This window comes from Nelumbo lutea, chromosome 5, assembly GCF_056320005.1.
Source record: "Nelumbo lutea isolate HS-2025 chromosome 5, American lotus-T2T, whole genome shotgun sequence".
Lineage (NCBI taxonomy): Eukaryota > Viridiplantae > Streptophyta > Magnoliopsida > Proteales > Nelumbonaceae > Nelumbo > Nelumbo lutea.
The window spans coordinates 78,935,110-78,955,067 of NC_142688.1; the positions used below are offsets into that span (position 1 = coordinate 78,935,110).

Here is a 19,958-nt window from a genome sequence, read left to right on the forward strand (position 1 = left end):
GATACACCCTACCAGCGTATTAAGATTTTGGGACGGGTGGGTTTTGGAAATCCACAACCCATACAGGTACGAACAGGTAGGGTACAATATTAGGCTCTCTACATGCATATTGTTAAAAATCATATAAACTTTATGTATTACTGTATTAGATGTTGAATTTAATGTTTTGAATTTTATGTGAAATACAATTGATAGTTTTATGTGTTTATTTCATGTCTTAATCAAATAATTGGAATTTTTGTTGTTTGTTTGTGTTATATTACTTGTTCATTACTTACACATAACAAGAAATACTGAGAAACTAGATGTCAGTTCTAAACCCAACCCACCTTACCCTTAAATACAACAAGGATAGGGTTAAAGAGGGTTTTGCATTTTTATATACGGGAGGCTTTGGATTATCAAAGTCTTTCTGACCCATCACGAATTTTGGGGCAGATAAGGATTAGAGGGTTTAGAGAAAAATGAGTCTAAAATTTACAACACCCTGTTGCCATCCCTAACCGTAATTCATACTTCATAAAAACTACTAAAGAATTTGTTTTCAAAATATCAAAACTATTAATGCATAAACCATCAGTGCATGTGGTAATATACATATCAATTTTTTACCACATGATACCTTAAAATTTCAATAGTTTATTTTAACCGTTCATGATGTGACACATCTGCGATCAAATTATCCAATCAAATAAAAAATAAGATTATCAATTGATGAAAACTCTCGATAAATTAAATTTTGATAACTATTTGAGTTTTCATGCATATCCAAAGTGTCTTTAAAATTATTTTTCCAACACTCTTCACATTTCCAGTAGTTTGATTCTCAGTGCTAGTTACCTTCCATTTAAAACTGCGGGTTTCAGTTCTTGCCTAAACCATCAATTAGGAATTAAGAATGACAGAAAGAATGGAAGATTGTCCAATACCCAAAATCAGAAATACATACAAACTGCTAGGAAAAAAGGAAAAAGAAACAAATATCAAAATTTCCTTCATACAATTTCCTTTATTTCATCCGCATGAAAATTGGACAAATTTAAGAAACCTAGAAACGAATGGCATACGTATGAAGAGATCCGTTTCCCATCTAAAACCCCGAAGAATGACCTAATAGAAAAATATACATACATATATAAGAAAGAACCAACTTGGTATTTGAAACTCAACTTCTGAAGTTTTCCCGCTCATGTTGTGAGTGTATCTCCATCTTGGGCTTCCCACGCTGTCCAACTAAATAAGGCCCACTCTTGTGTGACCGAATAGTTCCTTGCTTCACCTGTTGGGATAGCAAGCATGCCAATCATTTCCACTGAAGTTGAAACACTTCCCTCAAGCATTAAATTAAGAAAAAACAACTAATGTCATACCTTCCCTTTGTTGAAATGTTTGGTGGGTTTCCAACAAAGAATTCCATTGCAACCACAATGTCCTGGACCAGACTCATATCCCCTGTGGAGCAACATCATAATTGAGTACGAGTGTATGACATGGAGTGACATGGAGTAGCAGCAGACAAAGTTTCAGATTGGACAGATCACTTGAGTTTTGATGCATAGTAATATGAAAAATGATGTGAACAACTTTACTAGATTGGTGCAAATCATATACATACATATACATACATACATATATATACATATATACATATACATCTATCTATCTATCTACCTATCTATCTATCTATTATCTATCTACATATATATATGATAGGTTAAGATGCCTCTTCTGGGAGTTCACATCAGCCCCACAATGTCTCCTGATGGTGTCTCATCATTTCTTGTACTTATCATCGGGAGATGTTCCCAATACACAGCTGGGATGTGCTGTGGGACATTGTGGGGCGCCCCCTTGTGGGGGGCTGATGTGAACTCTTCTGGCTCCAAGAAGTCTTTTCAACAATGCAAAATTTTATTCCTATGAAAATCTATAACGTACACTGAGCAAAATTCAACTACCATTATCAAATGATCTGACATTGCATCATGTGCATAATGCAGGTTCCAGCACAAAAAAGAAACCACAGAAGAAGAAACCAAGTTTCATGATGTTCTTCAAACCGTAGCCTAGGTGATTTATAAATTTTATATTCTTGAGCTTTTCAAAGTTACTTTCTTGTTTATTTGTATCTATGGAAAAGAGTTAAACGTCTCCAAGGATCATAGTAGTTTATAGTCATATTAGAGAGATTTTAGAATTTTGAAAAGTATAAGAAACCATCAAATAACTTTTCTCAGTTATAGAATCAATAGTAGAAAAGTTTGTTTTGAAGTTTCCTATAGGTGAGAGTAATAGTCTTTATTAGGTATTATCTCTAAAACTGCAATATTTGTTCTGTTTTTCTTTCCTATTCAGATGTGGTTTTTCTGAAGAAAGGTAAAATTTTATTTTTAAATAGTGAAATACAGGCTGAACAAGTAGGCCACAGCAGGCCCCGATACAGTCAGACACTAATCCGCTGCATAAAATGGATTTACACCTATGAACCCTTCTACACAAAAAAAAGAACACTTATACACAAATTCAGAACATAACATTAGCAGACAATATGGAACAGAGTGGAACCCCAGCAAATTCATTGTTATTTTCTGCCAATATTAGGGCAATAGTCAGAAAGCTTCTGCAAAGTCTATCTCTTCCAACCTCTCAATCCTGGAAATTTCTACCAATACTTGGGATCCACACTACCTCCCTTTTGTCAAATTGAAAATACAAAGGCTCAGTATGGAAGCAGTACAAATGCAAATATGTACAGCGTAAATACATACAAAATAATACAAAATATAAGGTTTTGCACTCTACATATTTGCATTTGGACTCCTTCCAAACTCGGCCTAAGCCACCTTTGCATCCTTGTTAGTTGCTATTACAACAATGTTCAGAAAGACTTCAGCTAGCACCCTACCATCAGACCAAGATTGTAAAACAATCCCTAAAATAACAATATCATGTATCATCATCTCAAATCAATCCCATCCACATTGAGCGGCCAATGCTTCTGAATGGGCCCCCAGTACCCTACTTCCCTCTCCTATGCCACTTAGCCTCAATGAGTTGCCTCCACCAGTTATCCCTCTTCTCATTAAATAACCACAGCCATTTACATAGGATAGTATTATTCAATTCCTCCATTCTTCTTAAACCCAAGACTCCCAGTTCCATGGGGTGAAAACATTGTCCCTGCAAGTGTTACAACTATGGGAGGCAACAACTAGTCATTCTGCCCTCTATTCAATGCTACTTTTTTCCAACTGCCTTCTTTAGATCCACTTCGAAGTGCATTTGGATTTTCTCCAATCCATGGCTATTTTGCTTTGATTAACAATATAGAGAAAAATGGGAGATCAAATAAAATACTCTTGATTAAAGTAATTTTTCCACCTCACTTTCCATGATAACAACTTCCTTCTGAACCTTTCCACTACCGGATCCCATATTGATCTAGCATTGCATTTGACTCCCATTGAAACATCCAAATACTTGATTGGAAAATGATTGACCTCACAGCATCAGGCCTGAGGGCCAGGCCCATTTGAATTTTGGCAAATGATGAACCTGAGCTGACACAAGTTGCAGTCCGTCTCACAGCCAAGTTCTCCACCTCTACAACTTGACCCACAGGAATGATTGAACTCTTTCTACAATTTACTCTCAAATCCAACACCACTTCAAACCAAGAAAGAATCCCTTGAGGGTAGTGCAGATAACTTTGAGAGGCCCCAGAAAAAGAGGGTGGCATCTGAAAACTAAAGAACCACCACTTTTTATTCAAATCCCTCTCCCACCTTAAATCCATCAAAGAAACCTCCAACCAAAGATTTTCTAGTCATACCTATAAGAGCTTCCATAGCACATAATGAAGAGTAGTGGAGAGAGGTCGCCTTGTCAGATGTCTTTCAAGCTCTTGAGAAAAAAAAAAACAACTAAACTGAGTGGTTTGATTTGGTTACATACAAACATGTTCCTCTAGTTGCACCACCTTTCTCCAAAGTTCGTTCTCATAAGCACGTCTAAGAATTTCCAATCTAATAAAGGAAAGCCCTCGGACTAGGGGGCTTCGACTTCAAACATGTGGCACTCTCTTCTCAGGAGTCAAGAAAGAGGTCCAGAGAGTGGCCCTTTCCACTTTCAAATAGAGCCTCCTCATGTGTCTATCCACTCTAAGAAAAAGTGAGAGGAGTTAACTCTACTCTTATAAAAAGTGCTAAGAATTTCCAATCAAATAAAGCAAAGCCCACAGACTAGGGGGCTTCGACTTCAAACATGTGGCACTCTCTTCTCAAGAGTCAAGAAAGAGATCCAGAGAGTGGCCCTTTCCACAGTCAAATAGAGCCTCCTCATGTGTCTATCCACTCTCAGAAAAGGTGAGAAGAGTTAACTCTACTCTTATAAAAAGGGAAGGGTTCCCTATTTATAGATGTAGAGCAATGCATGCATACATGAAAAAGGGAATTCCAAAAACATTCCCTAGACAGTTAGGACAGATCCCTAGGTTGATCCAACAGGACAACAGGGACACAGATCGGACTACCACTCCAAAGATGTAGGATCCATATTAACTTTTCTAATTCAGTTTCCTAATTCAAATAAAAGGCTCGTTATAAAGACTTTGGTGTGGGTCCCATTCTTCCTTTAAAATGTCCCAGAATTTTTTTGATTGTTTGTAATAACCCAGCACTCTTCCCCTTCAAGCTTTGCTGATCTCTTTCCACACTTCATCCTCAAATGAAAGGGCTTTTCCAGCTCCACTTTCCACTCAGGCTCGGATCTGCTACCTACAAGTTGTTCCCAGATCCCTACCCACAGGACATTACAGCTGTGCATTGGGAGTATCTCCCTTGTCATTCATGGGGAAATGTTCCCAATACACAGCGGTGGTGTTTTGCAGGTAAGGATGTGGGAACAGTTCGTGGGGTAGCAGACCTGTAGTGTTTCCACTCCTCCCCAATGTCCTTAAGCCAAACATCCTCCAACTTTGTTCTCTTACACTACTAACTGTATAGATTTTTGAAAAAATTCATGGCCAACTCAATTACACCATCCACATTCTCCAAGACCCTCTCATTGAATGCAAGTTTATTAATTGTGATTATTCTACTTCACCCCTTGTTTTACTAAAACATCAGCGAAAGAATTAGCACTTCTTTGACCCAAAACACTTCTATTGGGAAGCTTCCCTTGGAAAGATAAATACCTGTGATGTGCTTCAAAGAAGAAGGCCAAACAAGTGCCTGTCTCCTCACTTACTTAATTTCTTGTCCCTCTGCAAATTGTGTTTGGACTTGCATTTCTTCTCTCTTTGGTTGCAGATGGGACCCCCCACAAGATTCCACTATGTTGTTCAGCCCAAGTTTCTTTAGACAAGCAAAAAAGAGAGGAAGACTAGTGTGGAAGACAGCCACGGGCCCAGGGCAGCAACTATTTGGACACTATGGGAAGAAAGAAATGAAAGATTGTTCAAAGAAAAATCCAGGAGTTTAGAAGACCCTTTTTTTATTAATAGGAGCTTAGAAGACATCATAGAAGGCAAGACCAAAGCAACAAATTGGGTAAAAACCTTGGAATCTTCCCATTTCGTAACAGTGGCTGATATTATTAGAGCTTGGCCTGAAGTAGCAAGTTCAGCTTCTGTGAATGACAAAGTAGTAATGGAATGAAAGCATCCTCAATCTAACAGATTATAGTTTAACTTTGATGGAAGCTCTATAGGAAATCCAGGACAGTCAGGATTTGGAGGTGTGTTCAGGGATGATGCAGGAAAAGTGGCAACCTTGTTCTCAGGACTGACTGCAATGGGGATTCTGTAGCAGAAATAGCAGCCTTACATCAAGGTCTGAAATTAACAAGGCAGTGGAGGTTTAAGAATCAGGAAATAGAAGACGACTCCAAATTAGTAATTAATTGGATGGATAACAGCGGCCCAAGTGTGTGGAAGTTCAAACATCTAATCAGAAAAATCAAGAGTTTACAAAAGGACCTTGAAGCAAGATTCAAATGGTTTCACAGATACTTCGGCAAAACAAGGGGTGCATAGTGATCAATTTTTTGGGGCAGATTTGGGTTAAATTGTACCTATGGATAAGTGATTTTTCTTGTTTCTATTTTATTCTTAATTCTGTGGTGTAACTTCTTTCTTCATACCTAATGAAATTACCCTGTTTAAAGATCAAAAAAATGTGTTTGCAGCAAGGTTAGTCAGCCACGTAGTGAAAAACCTACTCGGAGGGAGAAGATTGAGAGAACAATGGAATCAGCAAGAACAAACAAGAAAGAACCGGTCCTTCCTCTCCTGTCTCGAACAAAGAAGGAAAACCTTTACCTTAGTTTAGGGTTTGTGAAATTAATTTTTTTATTATTAATCTTTTTGCTAAAATTAAAAAAAAAAATCACCCTATCAATTGCTAACTTGTGGCCGAGATAACGAGTGAACAAGAAATATACATGGCCTGCCTAGGCAGATTTAGTGAGGATAGTGCCACAGACCTAGCCTCCTTATTAGGACCACGCTTCCTTACAGTAGCACTCCTTGCACCACAAGCCAGTCTTACTCCTTCAGCATTCTCTTTGGTTCTAGGACCACGTGGATTTACTCCCAACACTCACACTGAGGCAAAAGGACTTGAGACAAGGAAAAAATCATCCAAGGGCTTACTCAAAGCCCTCTTATAAACTCGAAGAGAAAGGGTACAAGACTCTCTAGGACACTTGGATCACTCAGGATCACTCTCCCTTGGATACCTTCGCAAACAGGAAGGGTTCCCTACTTATAGGCCTCTCCACCTCCTTTGGGGTGAAATCCCAATCGTTCATTACCACCTCTCCACCTCTTCATATCAACCACATGTTCCACCTCCTCAAGTGGAACATTCCAAGCATCTACTAGATATGTTCCTTCTAGATACTTAAAATCCCTAAGGAACTCTGGACTCTTCTACACTTGGTTTTTTCTACACAACTCTTCAACACTCTAGGATGCTCACGAAACACTACAAGACAACTCTAGCATACTCCATAACTCTCTTGCCTTGACTAGAAGTCTCTGGAAAAGGCCATTAAACATCTAAACTTCTGCTCCTTACTGCTCTACTCAGGCGGATCATGACAATATGCTGATAATACCAGACAACCAAAATTTTGGAAATACATTCCCACATCATCAACTTATTTCCTGCAGAAAGCATATAACACCACTGTAGTCTATATGCCCCTAAAACCCCAAATACTTCAAACAATAGTTTTATCAATATATTGAAGCTTGGTTTCTTTCAAAATGACCATCTCCAGCCACAACTTTTGCAAAAATCCACATACAACAGCCCTTCTACACCCTACACAGAGAGCTCTATTCTAACATTAAAGAATTTTTAGTCAAACCACAATAACAAAAGAGTTGACTAGAAAAAGGTGGACCCTTTAGCCTCAGACATCTTCAACTTAGGGGCTTCATCTATTTGGTGTTCAGTCCTCCAATCATGTCAGGCCAATGAATCATATGGCACAGGTTTTCAAAGGAAATTATGCAAAACAGGGATTTCTTATTCAAAATTGTCTTTTTCAAACCAGAGTAAGTAATAGAATCCTTTTTTGGAAGGATAAGTGGTGTAGTGATAGCCCCTTTGGCATTGCTTTTCCATCCATATTTGCCTTGGCCCAAGATAAAGATGCTAGAGTTTGTGATTGTTTTGAGACTAAAGATAGTCAGGTTACCTGGATCCCAAGGCTAAGAAGCAACTTTGATTATTGAAGCTTGGAGGCCTTGATATCTCTGTTACAGCAGCTAGAACAGGTTAAGCCGTAGCCTTTCACTGAAGACAGAATGTGGTGCCCTTTTGAGAAATCCGGTGAGTTCACCATCAAGCCATTGATGTCCCTTATGAACCCTATGGAAGCTATCTCCCCCCCCCCCCTCTCTCTCCTTGTTACCATCTCCATCGTTAAAAATGTCCATAATTCCAATAACAAAAGCCTTCAAAACAGATGGATTTTCCACCTCTTGGATAACAATTTTCTTCTCTGGGGTCAATTGACCTGCAACTTCATTCCCACATTCTAATGCCTCCCACCACCCCTTCTCTTGACTAAACCATATATTTTTTTATAAGTAAAATAGAAAATTCATTAAAAATAAAAAGCAAATACAATCTAGAGAGGAGTTGAGGAAACACCTCCAAACAAAGCTAAGGAACAACATTCTCCCAGACATTTTTTCTTTGAAATCTTTTTCACCCAAATCCCAACAGCACATTTCACTCTTCATCAACGAAGTCAAACTCCTTTCCTTCACCTTCTTCCCATTTCCCACCCCCTCCCTCAACTGCAGTCTTCTTATTGCTTTCCTGACTTCTATTCTGTTTGTTCAATTGCCAGTCTCACCACCGCTTCTCCCCCAAAAAAGAAAAGACTAAGAGATTTCCCAACTGCCAACTGTCTATCTACTAGTTGATCAATACCGACCTTTCCTCTCTCCATTATACTTGCCTTGGGGATTTCTTCATTGTTGTTCCTCTCCATTATACTAAACCATATATTCCCTACCTTGTTCTTGATATTCCATCCATCTCATTTCACCACTTCCCACCCACATGTATAGGAGAAAGCCATGGAAATCCCTACCAATCCCCCCTTTGAACAACCCACATTCGAGCTCACACAAAGGTGGCAAGCTGACACTTGGAATCGTTTATGTCAACAAATCCTCCACAAACATCTCCAATCACCTTGATAATTGCTGGGCACCATGGGGTATTTCCCCTGTTCCGCTCTCAAAAAGAGCCTGCCAATTTATATATTCTAAAAGTGCTAATGAAATTGAGTATGCATAGAGAAGTGTACATGCAGTATGTGTTGTTGTATCAGGTACGTATTGTGTTCAACACTGCTAAACTAGGCATATACAGGTATCTTGATATCATGGGCACAAATCATTTTGACAGACCATCAATTTGCCTAAGATAAACTAAATCCAAAATCAAAGCAGTAAATTGAAATCTTAGTGGACAATCATAATTTAAGTAAGAAGCATCAATAAAACTGTAAATCATTGTAAAATAAATAAAAGTGAAGTAACTCACAGATTATCTTTGTTGAAGTTCCCCCCAAAGGTGCTATCATGCAATAAGCTTGGTGATATGGGGTAGTGATCAACCTTTCTACCACTCTGATCCTTCTTGTTGCCCCTATGATCATTAGCCTTCAAACTTTTGATTTCCTGATTCAGCTCATCTTCACAGTGCTCAGAGGATATGGGTGTCATTGTCATCTGACCTTGACGATAGATACCATCTTGTGGAAGTACTTGATTCCTCTCAGGTTTTAGTCGACTCACTGATCTGGGGGTACCCTTCTCCGCATCCTGTACCCAAGCACTCTCTAGCCTCTGTTCATCAAAATCTTGTATTCTTTGCATTGAAGTGTCTTGCCTTCTCTCTTTAGACAAACAGATTCCATCATTTCCTTCAGTACAAAAGACAGGTAATCCACTAGTAGTATGAAATTTTCCATCTACCAATGGAGATCCAGATTGTTCAAGTGATCCACTCTGTAGCTTATTTTTTGAGTTGTTAAAACCATCTCTGGGGAATTTGACCAGTTCTTGGTGCATGTCCAGGTTGGTGTGACCATTAGTGAAGCTGTTAGGATCAGCTTTTCTTTCCTTCTCCATGGCTTCAGATGCCTGCATCTGCTTCTGGCCCAAGGAGTCTGTTAATCCCAATTCCTGTAGTCTGTCTGTTGAAGTCCCAACATCTGGCATGAGTTCTATTCTAACCTCTACATTATGCCTCAGAACAACTTCAATTGAATTGGTGATACTGCTCAAAAACCTCTCAGCTCTGGATTTAATATTGCCGTCACAAAATGCTACTAAGACAATCAAAACACCTGCAAACAGGTTATCAGGATGGTAAGAGTAGACCTAGTGGATCAAACTCAGAAAACCTCATGATAAAAGTGATGTTTAGGTATTAAACTACAAAGGCCAATAATAGAGGATTAACTAAAAAATGTCCCTAAACATTTATAAAAAAAAAAAGTGTGTGAAATATGTAAAGATTAGGAAAGATATTCCCCCATGCAAGTGAATCTACAGATAATGATTGAATAGTTTCTTTTTTTTTGGTGTTTATTTATAAATGACCACAACAAAAGTCAAACTGAATACAGACCAAATTGCTATGAAACAAGCATGTCCAATGTTAACTATGTATGGGCACTAAAGTGGTTGTTTACCTTCCGGTACCATCAGTAAGGCTCATGTCCAACAATAAAATCATTACAATGGATAATGGATCATCTGTGATTCTGCTAGCCAGATAGCCAATTAAACCCCCAATTCACTTGATAAACAGTAATTTTATCAGGAAGGGGACAAGACCCAAAACAACTCATTCCTCCCCATGCCACTCTAACCAAATAATTTGTGGACCTTTGCAATCAAAGATCCAGCCTCTCCAAAATAATGCCAAAAAACCAAGTCTCTTTTGGCTTATTGTTTAGTTAAAGCAATGAAACATTGCATGGTTCATATCTCCCTTCGGGAAATCCTGATCCAAGAATATGGAAGTTCAGTGTAATTGGGTTAAGAGAAGTGCAAACTCGTTTGCTGATGGTCTGGCTAGGCAAGGAGTGAATAGGATTTCTGGGTTTTGGGCTCAGTTGTAATTGTTTTGTTCTATTTTAGCTTGGGATTTATCCTTTCCCTGGGGAGTTAAGATTCTTTAGCTCCCATTTTTTTGTAACCTTATTTTATTTAATGTGATCCAAAAAAAAAATCCTGATGCAAGGTGGGTTATAGGGATGATTCCGAATGCAGGCTTGGGGGAGTAACCATGGTCAATGTGAAGTTCCAAAGTTTTTTAATTTTGTTGTACTCATACTATATGCTCATTGTTACAATATCTTCGTTTCTTGGTATTAAACATATCAAAATTAACATTTTCTGCATTCCTATTGCAAGACTTCATTCTTCATTATACTTCCCTTATGTTGAAAATGTTTACATCATTCCAAAATTTTGTTAAAGTTACCAGCAAATATCTTGTTCTAGAAGAATCAAAGTCGTCCTTGAAATCAATATTGTGAACTTTGGTCTAGATTCTAGTTAGCTTACCTTATTAACCAAATTAGAAAATCTTTACAAAAGCATACATCTATATGTGTCCATGAACTGCACAAATCCATGAATACATGTATCTATTTCTGTAACACATGCTTTAATTGTACGTTTGTACGTGTATCAGTTTATATCAAGCATACAAATAACAGAACATGCACAAATTGCTCTGGCTTGGATGAGGGATCTACCTTCAACATCAGAGATTGAAATAAGCTTTCCATGCTCACGTAATAACTGCCTCAATGTCTTAGAATGGCATCTATCAATGCATCTCTCCCAAATATCATCCAACTTGTCAGGGCTTGTGCACCTGAAGACCCTATTTCCAGGCTTAACATCCTCTTGTAAGGCATCCGATCCACCATGCTCCAAAAATGGCTTGTGTGTGGACCTGGAATCAAAACTTGAACCATCAACAATTAAGGATGGATCTCCGCAAGGGCTGTAAGTTTCATTCACTGCTTTAGGCATTGTTGAAGCAGAAGTTGACTTCCTTGACACATGCAGAGCATCAGTCTTCTTCTTGTCAGCAGAAGCTTCCTTAGATGTGTCAGAAGGATCTTCCTCAGTTGTTTTAGAACTTTGCCTCCTGCTGCTTGAATAAGTAGGATCAGTAGAGACAGCACCAAGTTGTAACAGAGCAGCCGTAAACCATGTTGAGCGCTCACTTGAAACCCTTAGTTGTTTTTCAGCTTCTGAAAGAAGCTTCAGAGCTTGCTTTAGTCTCTCCAACTCAGCTTCAGTCACTGGAGAACCAATGCGCACCCCAAATTAGATAAATCTATTAGCAAATAAGAAAGCTAGAAAGAAAAATATAACAAACACAAAATTGTCTAGATATACAACCCAAATTGTCTGTAGTCTGAGGAAAACACACAGAACTTTAGCCAAATTCGGTTAGCAATTAGCAAAAGCAATAGCTGGAAAGAACAAACGTGCTGAATAATGTGTATATGTTAGTAAGCACATAGGTAGATGTGCTAGTTAAGTCATTGCTCAATAAAGAACAGCCTAATCAAACCAGAAATCTTCAGAACAGTGGCTAGTTTTGTCAACCCCACATGTTGCCCTTGCCACCCTCTATTTATGGGGCAATTTTAAGGAAAATGTTATATCTTACTTCTTGTTCAGAATAAGTAGTTTTCATGGACATTTCAGAATCATGAGAACAATGATGGCCAATATCACTTAAAGAGAAGTATAAAACAAGGCAGGGGTTGGGGTTAGGACTAGAATGTACTGTCAAATCAACATATGGATAATCCAGAGGGTCCCCATTTGTCTGGATTCTCCAGATTGTATGGTCATCCAGAAGAAGCATATAAACATGACTATACATAAACAAAAATGAATACCTACATATATCAATTCCTGTTCTGAAAATAATAATCTTATAGGAATAAGATTATTATTTCTATTACTTTAGAAATCTGTGGAAATTAATATATATTAAAGTGAATAATGAAATTTGATAGATAGCATTTCTATTATAATATAACACCAATTGTCTGGATGAAAACAAATCTTAGAAATTTACATCACAAAACCTAAGAATTTACTTATATGCTTCTCTAAAGAATAAGAAGACTAATAATAAAATAAGACTATCTAAAGATGATTTGTGATATTGTGAACAAACCATTCATTTATAGCATTCAAATTTCTGTATGCAAACATCTTTAATAAAGTGGCCATCCTTCAGAGTTGAGTAGGGGGTGGGGTCGCGAGACTTTTTTCTTGATCAGCAACACAGAAAAGATTTCATTAATTAGAAAAATCAGGTTACAACAAGAAGTTGTGAAAATAAAAAACCAGCATTAGAAAGCTGACCCCATCTAAATTTACATTTGAACCCAAGACATGTGTTCTTTGTACCCCTTGCTTGGCTAAGCTATCTGCCAAACTGTTGGCAGTTCTCACCCATCTCACTCAGATTGGCATGTCCTTTGACTGCCATTTAAATCTCATGAATTTATTCCTCAAATGCCATGTCCACCCTCCCCCTTATGCAACCATTTTACCAGTTTTCAAGTCTCCTTCAATGATCAGTCTATTAATACACACTTCTTTTGCCTTTTCAACGCCGTATGCTGCAGCCAAATGCCATGTCACGAGACTTGATTTGGGGGAAGATTTTTTGTTTGTATCCTGTTTGTCCAATGTAGAGAATGTTTTGTGAGTTTTTGTTTTTGAAATGGGGAGAGGGTGTCCATATGTAATTGGTGGCCATCCTTTGGGGCTGTTGTTTGTTTATTTGGCATTGCTTTCTTAGCACCTTATTGGTGGTTTATGTTCCTTTCTTTTTATTTTCAGTGAATTTTTCTTTTACTTACAAAAAAACATAAAGTGGCCATCCTCCCCTTTGTTTATTTGTAAAACACAATGGAAAAAAAAAGGCAGATCCAACCTGTTTATTCTTTTACTTCTCTTTATTTCAGGATTTTGAAACTAAGGATTTGAAGATGGAATTTAATGAACTAACATAGATGCACCTGTCTATGCTTCAGCTAATAATTTCAGTATCATTAAACAAACAAAAGACAAAAATATAATAGAGCACACTTACAATTTCGACCCCCAAAGAATGAACCACTGCTTTTTGAATTGACAACATGGTAAGTCCCAGCAATGATATCCATAATAAGACCTGCCAATTGAGACATTAATGCCATTGGATCAACTCCAGAATTCATCAACTCCCGGGCTCTCTTTACTGTTTCTGCTGTGTCTGATGACATGGCCAATTCCAAGAGATCAAGCAGTTTTTCATCCGAAACAACCCCTACCTGTGGAGAAAGGAATAAACTATACTCATATAAAAAGGAAAAAACCATGACTAAAGATAATCGTTAACAATCAAAAAGTAGGATAACATGATTTGAACACCAAGAAGTAGAAAACAATAGTAGGAAAACAGGAAAAAACAAAAGAAAGCTTACCCCAAGATCATAGGACAAGAACAGACAAAAAAAATGCAACACTATTACTACTCAAAAATACACCAAAAATTCCAATTATTCCAAATAGAGAAGTCCTACCCACCAATGAATTGGCAGCCCTTGGGATCCATTTGAAAGAAATGTTCAAAGTGGGTACCAGGACATTGCCTCCCTGATAGCTGAACAGGTTCAATCCACTAAATTATACAAGGAGCCAAGTAACCTAATTGGGAATATAGGACTAAGTCATTTAGAATGGATAGAAAAATTAAACATTTTCCCCCTTAAATACTTATGAAATATACAAAATTATAGCAAAGAGAGCTTGGCAACATCATTCAATGTTCTAAAGTTAATTCTTTTCCCCTACAAGTTTGCAATTGAGTATGCTAAATAAAGTTGAAACATTCAGCAGCCATGTTTCTGAGTAATGCACCAGTTTTGAATACCACTTTGCCAACGCCCCCCCCCCCCAATGATGGGTAACAATGAGATAGATATATGCAAAGTAAAAAAGAATAAAAATAAAAATAATGAAGCAGAAAATGTTGACAGAGAATGATCAAAATTAATAAACCTAACCATTATGTATCAAAATAAGAGAAAGAGAGAGAGAGAGAGAGAGAATGAGTAGAGAATGCTTACAAGTTCATTTACCAAAGAGGTCGTAATCCTTTTCCCCAGCAAACTCAACTGGTCTAACATAGTTTCTGCATCTCGAAGTGAACCATCTGCATTCAAAGCAATTAGATGCAGTGCCTCTGATTCAACATCAAGATTTTCATCTACAGATATCTTCTTCAACCTCGTTACAATATCAGTGTCTTTGATTTTGTTGAAAAGGTATTTCTGGCATCGTGATAATACAGTACGAGGAACACCATCAATATCTGTAGTTATGAATACAAATACCACACATGGTGGTGTTTCTTCAAGAAACTTTAGAAATGCTGACCAGGTTTTGGAGGGTAATAGATGGCACTCATCAATAATAAAGACCCTGTAACGCGAAGAGGAAGATAGTGGCCTGCCTGACAGGTTTTTCAATAGGTGCCTGATTCTCTCTATTCCCTTTCTATTAGTTGCATCTACTTCTTTCAGATCCATATTCTTTCCAGAGAAGAAATCAGTGCATTCCCCGCAGAACCCACATGGTTTTGTTTGCTGTGTAGCCAGGCAATTCAATGCAGCAGTAAATATCCTAGCTGTTGTTGTTTTTCCAGTCCCACGGGGACCTTGGAAGAGATAAAAAGGAGCAATCCTCCCCCTTGAAACTGCATTAACAAGGGATTGCACAACAATATTCTGTCCAATTAATTCATCAAAAAACCTTGGCCTATATTTCTGGCTCAAGCTCCTAACATGATCTGGTGTCCCTTCCTCAGCACCTCCTGTTAGAGCTACTAGCTCTAACCCTTCTTGGCTCCTGCAGCTTGATGACCATCTCCTTCCATCCAACCGGCTTAAAGCCTCCAAGTCAAGCTCCCCAAAATTAGTAGAAAGCTCATCATCACTTTGTCCAGTGTCTACAGATGACCCTTCTGAACCTCTTCTTCCATCACAACCATTCGTCAATAGTGGTACCCCTTGTGCAGATCTTGATACAAGTTTCCACTTATTGGACCTTGCCGATCGACGTTTATGATACAATGTCTGGCTTCCACATAGAATGCTACTTCCTTTTCTCCTCAAAGTATCAGAAAGCGAAGGAGAGTAACAACTTCCACAACCCCTATGTTTTGGTGTCCTTTTTGACCAATAACAAGGAATCCCACACCCTTGTCGCCTTGATAGTTCCAAATGATCCAATTCATCCCCATTGAAGGAAGCTGTTGTGCCATCCCAAGACTCAACAGTACTGGGGTTTTGGTTCCCATATTTATTATATGAACTTGTCGATGCAGGAGTATAAGAATAAGAAGAATCCTCTCTTTGAATACTTCTAAACAGTTTGGAAGAGTGGGACCAATTTCCATTCCGAGGCAGCAAGGGGGTTACTGATCGTGAAGTGTACCCGACCTTTTGGGTTAAATTATGAGTCAAAATTCGTAAGTCCTCAGAATTGCAGGTTTCTGTGTCATCAGATTGCTCGACTGAGTTATTTGTTCCCCCTAAAGAGACAAGAGGATATTCCAGTGATTTCGAATTTGTTGGGTTTTTTATGATGTGTTGTCTTGGAGCAGCAGATATCTTCTTTGACTTCCTAGTTGTCCTTCGCAATGGTGTCTCCAAACTTGCCCCTCTTGCTCTGAATACCATGACAGGGTCCTCAATATATGTGTCACTCTTAGAGTCTTCTTTATTGGCATCACTGGAGCTATCCTCGGGACTCCTAGGAACTGATCCTTCCATTCCATATTTGTCCCCATCTAATTTTGCTCCACTGTCATTTGATTTCACAGAGTGACTCCTCCAATTGTAGAGGAACACCTTTTTCCGATTGTTTTCACTTCTCAGTGGCAACTGGGAGTCAAGTTCAGAACATCCTCCAGCATGGTTTGCTCCACTGGAGTTTCCTCTGATTCCATTTCCATGGGTCCAACTAGAAGCTGCAGCCACTGATCTAGAACTCAAGGGAGACCTCCAAGAAGAACAAGTTTCAGGGTCACGTAGAAACCGTGCAGCCTTTCGAAGGGCTGTGAGTTCCTTCTTCAGGTGAAGCTCACTTGGATCAATCCGTGCACTTGACATTTGCAATTATGTGCTTGAAGAAACCCAACAGAGACCTAATATTAAATTCGAAGCCCATTCAAATGCATACACCCTCTAATGTCACAAACAGAACCTTGGACTCATTTTAATAGTGTCTTTTTGTCTAACCTTGAACTCCAACACCAATATTCAGAATCCAATAAAAACATTGAAGGATAATAATAACTGGTAGAAAACCAGATCTTCATTCTACAATTCCATACACAAAGACAAAAAAAATCTGTTATACATACAAGCAAATTAATGAACCACATAGAAACCAATTAAACAACATACTCTAAAAGAAGACAAATGAACAATCAGCAACATTAGTTGAGATTAAAACCAGAAAATTTCGCAAGTCCAGGGGGAGAATGAATATCCAACCATAGAGGCATGAAGATGTTATAAACTATCAGAATACTGTATGACTATAATCTAGTGTATTTTTTATGTGCCACAGTAACCTCTTGTATTGGTCCAAGCGCTAATTTGGGTGATCCTAATAGCATGTCAAGAGGCTTCTCAAGTTTATTAGAGATTGATTTTTGGTGCATTTCAAGTTTACTGCAGGAAACAATAAGATGATGCATATATTGCCACAAAACCCCTCCATACACTGACACACATGCATTATCCAGGTTCTCTATTTTCTTTGATAATCCATATTCAGATTATCTTGAGATATTGCCCAACATCTCAACCCAATAGTAGTTAATGTTGGTGATAGGATGTCTAATACACCCTCATCATTTTTCCTTACCACTCAAAATAAAAATTGTGAGCATATAGTTGACTATTTTAAATGTTTATTCCCTTAAATAATACAGGGAAAGATGCTAAGATGATCTAGATAAGATGGGAGTCATGCAATGTGACTCCTATAGAGAACCATCATATAAGGTAACATATAAGGCCCCAAAAAATGGAAGTCAGTCCAAATCAGGAGTTCAATTGTTATGTCTGCACCAGTGATAACATAACATTCAGATCTTCGAATTTAATGAGAATTTCAGGTAAGCGATCAGGACCCATGAAACTGTTTCAATTTCAGGCTACAGCCAGTAGGATGATGAAAGTGGACCCACTGCCATGATACAAATTACAAAATTATGTAGGTTGGAAGGCACTCTATTTTTTTTCGTAAAGAAACCTTCTTTAACACAAATACACATGCATGGGTGCATACTTACTCAAGACACAAATAAAAGCACTAGATTGAAATACACATGACCTAATGATGAAAAAAAAAACATTGCCACATCTTCAGTGTATGCTTTGAATGCTTGGTTTAGTGCTTTAGCCTGCACTATGGCCTAATACAATATGCTCTCAAGCATTTCAAATCCTACAGTGTTGCGCCTTAGCAATTCCACTTTTCCAAAGATCAAGGTCATGCAATAAAAATATATGCCAAATCTACATGGTTACCTGTCAGAAACAGAAAGACGAAAAAAGATAGATTTTCAAGCTAACATGCTAAAAGAACAACCAATCGAGTATTGCAATGCGGACAAGAAAACTAAGATCAACGTAACTGCAACCTCACAGGAAAAACAAGAGTAGATTCGGTAATCAAATACCAAAAGATGTTTTCCAAAAGAACTGTCATCATACAGGAAATAAAAAGTGTAATATCATCAGGAAAAAATAAAGGTTAGAGCAGAATCAGAAATCTCAACAATGTAACATCATCCAAATGATGTCAGAAACCAAAAAGTAGGAAAACCCACACATTTCTATGGAAGACACAGACGACGATACAAATGATCGGCACTTGAGCAGGGGGGAATCGATGGCGTTAGGCTAGATCTCAAGCTCTTCCCAACATTTTTATCTAGAGTATCAGTTTTCCTGAACCCCAACTTGAGCTTATTGGTGAAAATGACTTTGGCTTAAGCTCCTTCTCAGGGTAAAATAATGGAGAAAACCATAACAGCATCGGAAAGAGCATAAATTGATAAAATAGCATTCATAGGTGATCATGAAGATCTTCTCATCTGGCTTCTGTGATTGCATCATGAAGAAGAAAACGCAAGTTCATGAAGTTCACCCAGAAGAGTTTGTACTACACATGAACTTGCAATGCAGCACGGTAAAAAGAACAGTGGGAAAAAAGTGATCTGGGTCTCATTACTTGAACCCATTCATCCCAAAGAATCAAAAATGGAAAGAAAAATGAGAACAAATGTAGTAGCAATGTCAACTGTTTCGGATGCTTCTGAGATGAAAAAAGACAGTCTTTGATCATAAGCCGCCAAAACATGACTCGGATCGTCCAATTAAGCATCAAAAGGAGAAAAAAAAAAACGCATTCGCATTTTAACACGAAAGCCCCCAAGACATCACAGTGAATAGATCTCAGCTTTGGTACGGAGAAAAGAAGAATTTTCAGAACAAAAAAGGAAAAAAATAAATAAAAGTTACCTGTAAATCTTACTGCTTTCAGCCGCAAGAAGAAGAAGAAGAACTAGAAGAAGAGGAGGAGGAGGAAGTGAGATTCACATGATTGGCAGAAAAAAATTGGCTTTTAGGCAAGTATTACAGAGCAATGAAGACTAAGAAGATCCTCAGATCTGACAAATTAGTATGTAATTTCTAGGGTTGTAGTTGGCGCCCCACCTTGCCAAAAAATAAAATCAAAACTCCCTCCAAACCCGCTGAGATTGATTCCCTTTTTATATTCTGTAATGTTATCAATGGCAACATCCTCCCCGCCCTTTAATGAATTAATTAATGATAAACCAAAAAGAAGATTTTCTCTGATTTTCTTCCATTTTTTCCCTTTTCATCACTTCACTTGTGTCTGGGTGTGTGAAGCTCGTACACTTTCACACCAGTTATATGAAAGTTTTTACTGCAAATCCTTTCCCCCTCCAGGCCTCCATTAGTCCATTTCTTCTGTTTTTCATAAAACAAATTGAATTTAAAATAAAATCCCAATATTAAAATGGGTTTTGAGATGGTGATGGGGAGTTGAGTTGGCTCAGGTTTCCATAAAAATAAAAAATATTGGGGAGTCCATGTTATTAAGCTGTGACAAGAATTGACAACGACCCAGAAAAAGACATCTTATTGTTGCATTCAGTCCCACGCTTGGACAAATATACAAAAACAAAGTAAGGGGGGTAGGGCTCACTGGTTGCTTATTTTAAGCGAGTTGTGGTAACGAGATCGAGAGGAGCGTGGGACTCACTCCGACTGTCATTCCAACG

General features: G+C 38.1%; 1 protein-coding gene across 2 annotated transcripts; it reads right to left on the reverse strand.

Annotated features, from left to right (window-relative positions):
* Positions 1-899: 899 nt before the first annotated feature.
* Positions 900-19,632, reverse strand: STI (AAA-type ATPase family protein). Of its 2 annotated transcripts, none has more exons than XM_088947591.1 (7): positions 19,171-19,632; positions 14,698-16,953; positions 13,680-13,899; positions 11,302-11,859; positions 9,072-9,879; positions 1,371-1,452; positions 900-1,279 (listed from the first exon to the last, which is right to left on the reverse strand). In XM_088947591.1, exons 2-7 carry the CDS (start codon positions 16,741-16,743, stop codon positions 1,166-1,168), a joined length of 3,828 nt encoding a protein of 1,275 aa, XP_088803717.1. In that variant the 5' UTR covers positions 16,744-16,953; positions 19,171-19,632; the 3' UTR covers positions 900-1,165. The 2 variants fall into 2 exon arrangements, with proteins under 2 accessions (XP_088803717.1, XP_088803718.1); XM_088947592.1 differs by lacking the exon at positions 19,171-19,632 and adding an exon at positions 18,477-19,115.
* Positions 19,633-19,958: the final 326 nt, after the last annotated feature.

What these genes read in the sequence shown, in the direction of transcription:
- STI (XM_088947591.1), bottom strand. Translation starts at nt 16,743, where the DNA reads ATGTCAAGTGCACGGATTGATCCAAGTGAGCTTCACCTGAAGAAGGAA. An exon ending in TTCAATCTCTGATGTTGAAG is followed by an intron (nt 9,880 to 11,301) that starts GTAGATCCCTCA and finishes ACCTGTTTGCAG; the next exon opens with GTGTTTTGATTGTCTTAGTA. An exon ending in AACATTTCAACAAAGGGAAG is followed by an intron (nt 1,280 to 1,370) that starts GTATGACATTAG and finishes CTATCCCAACAG; the next exon opens with GTGAAGCAAGGAACTATTCG.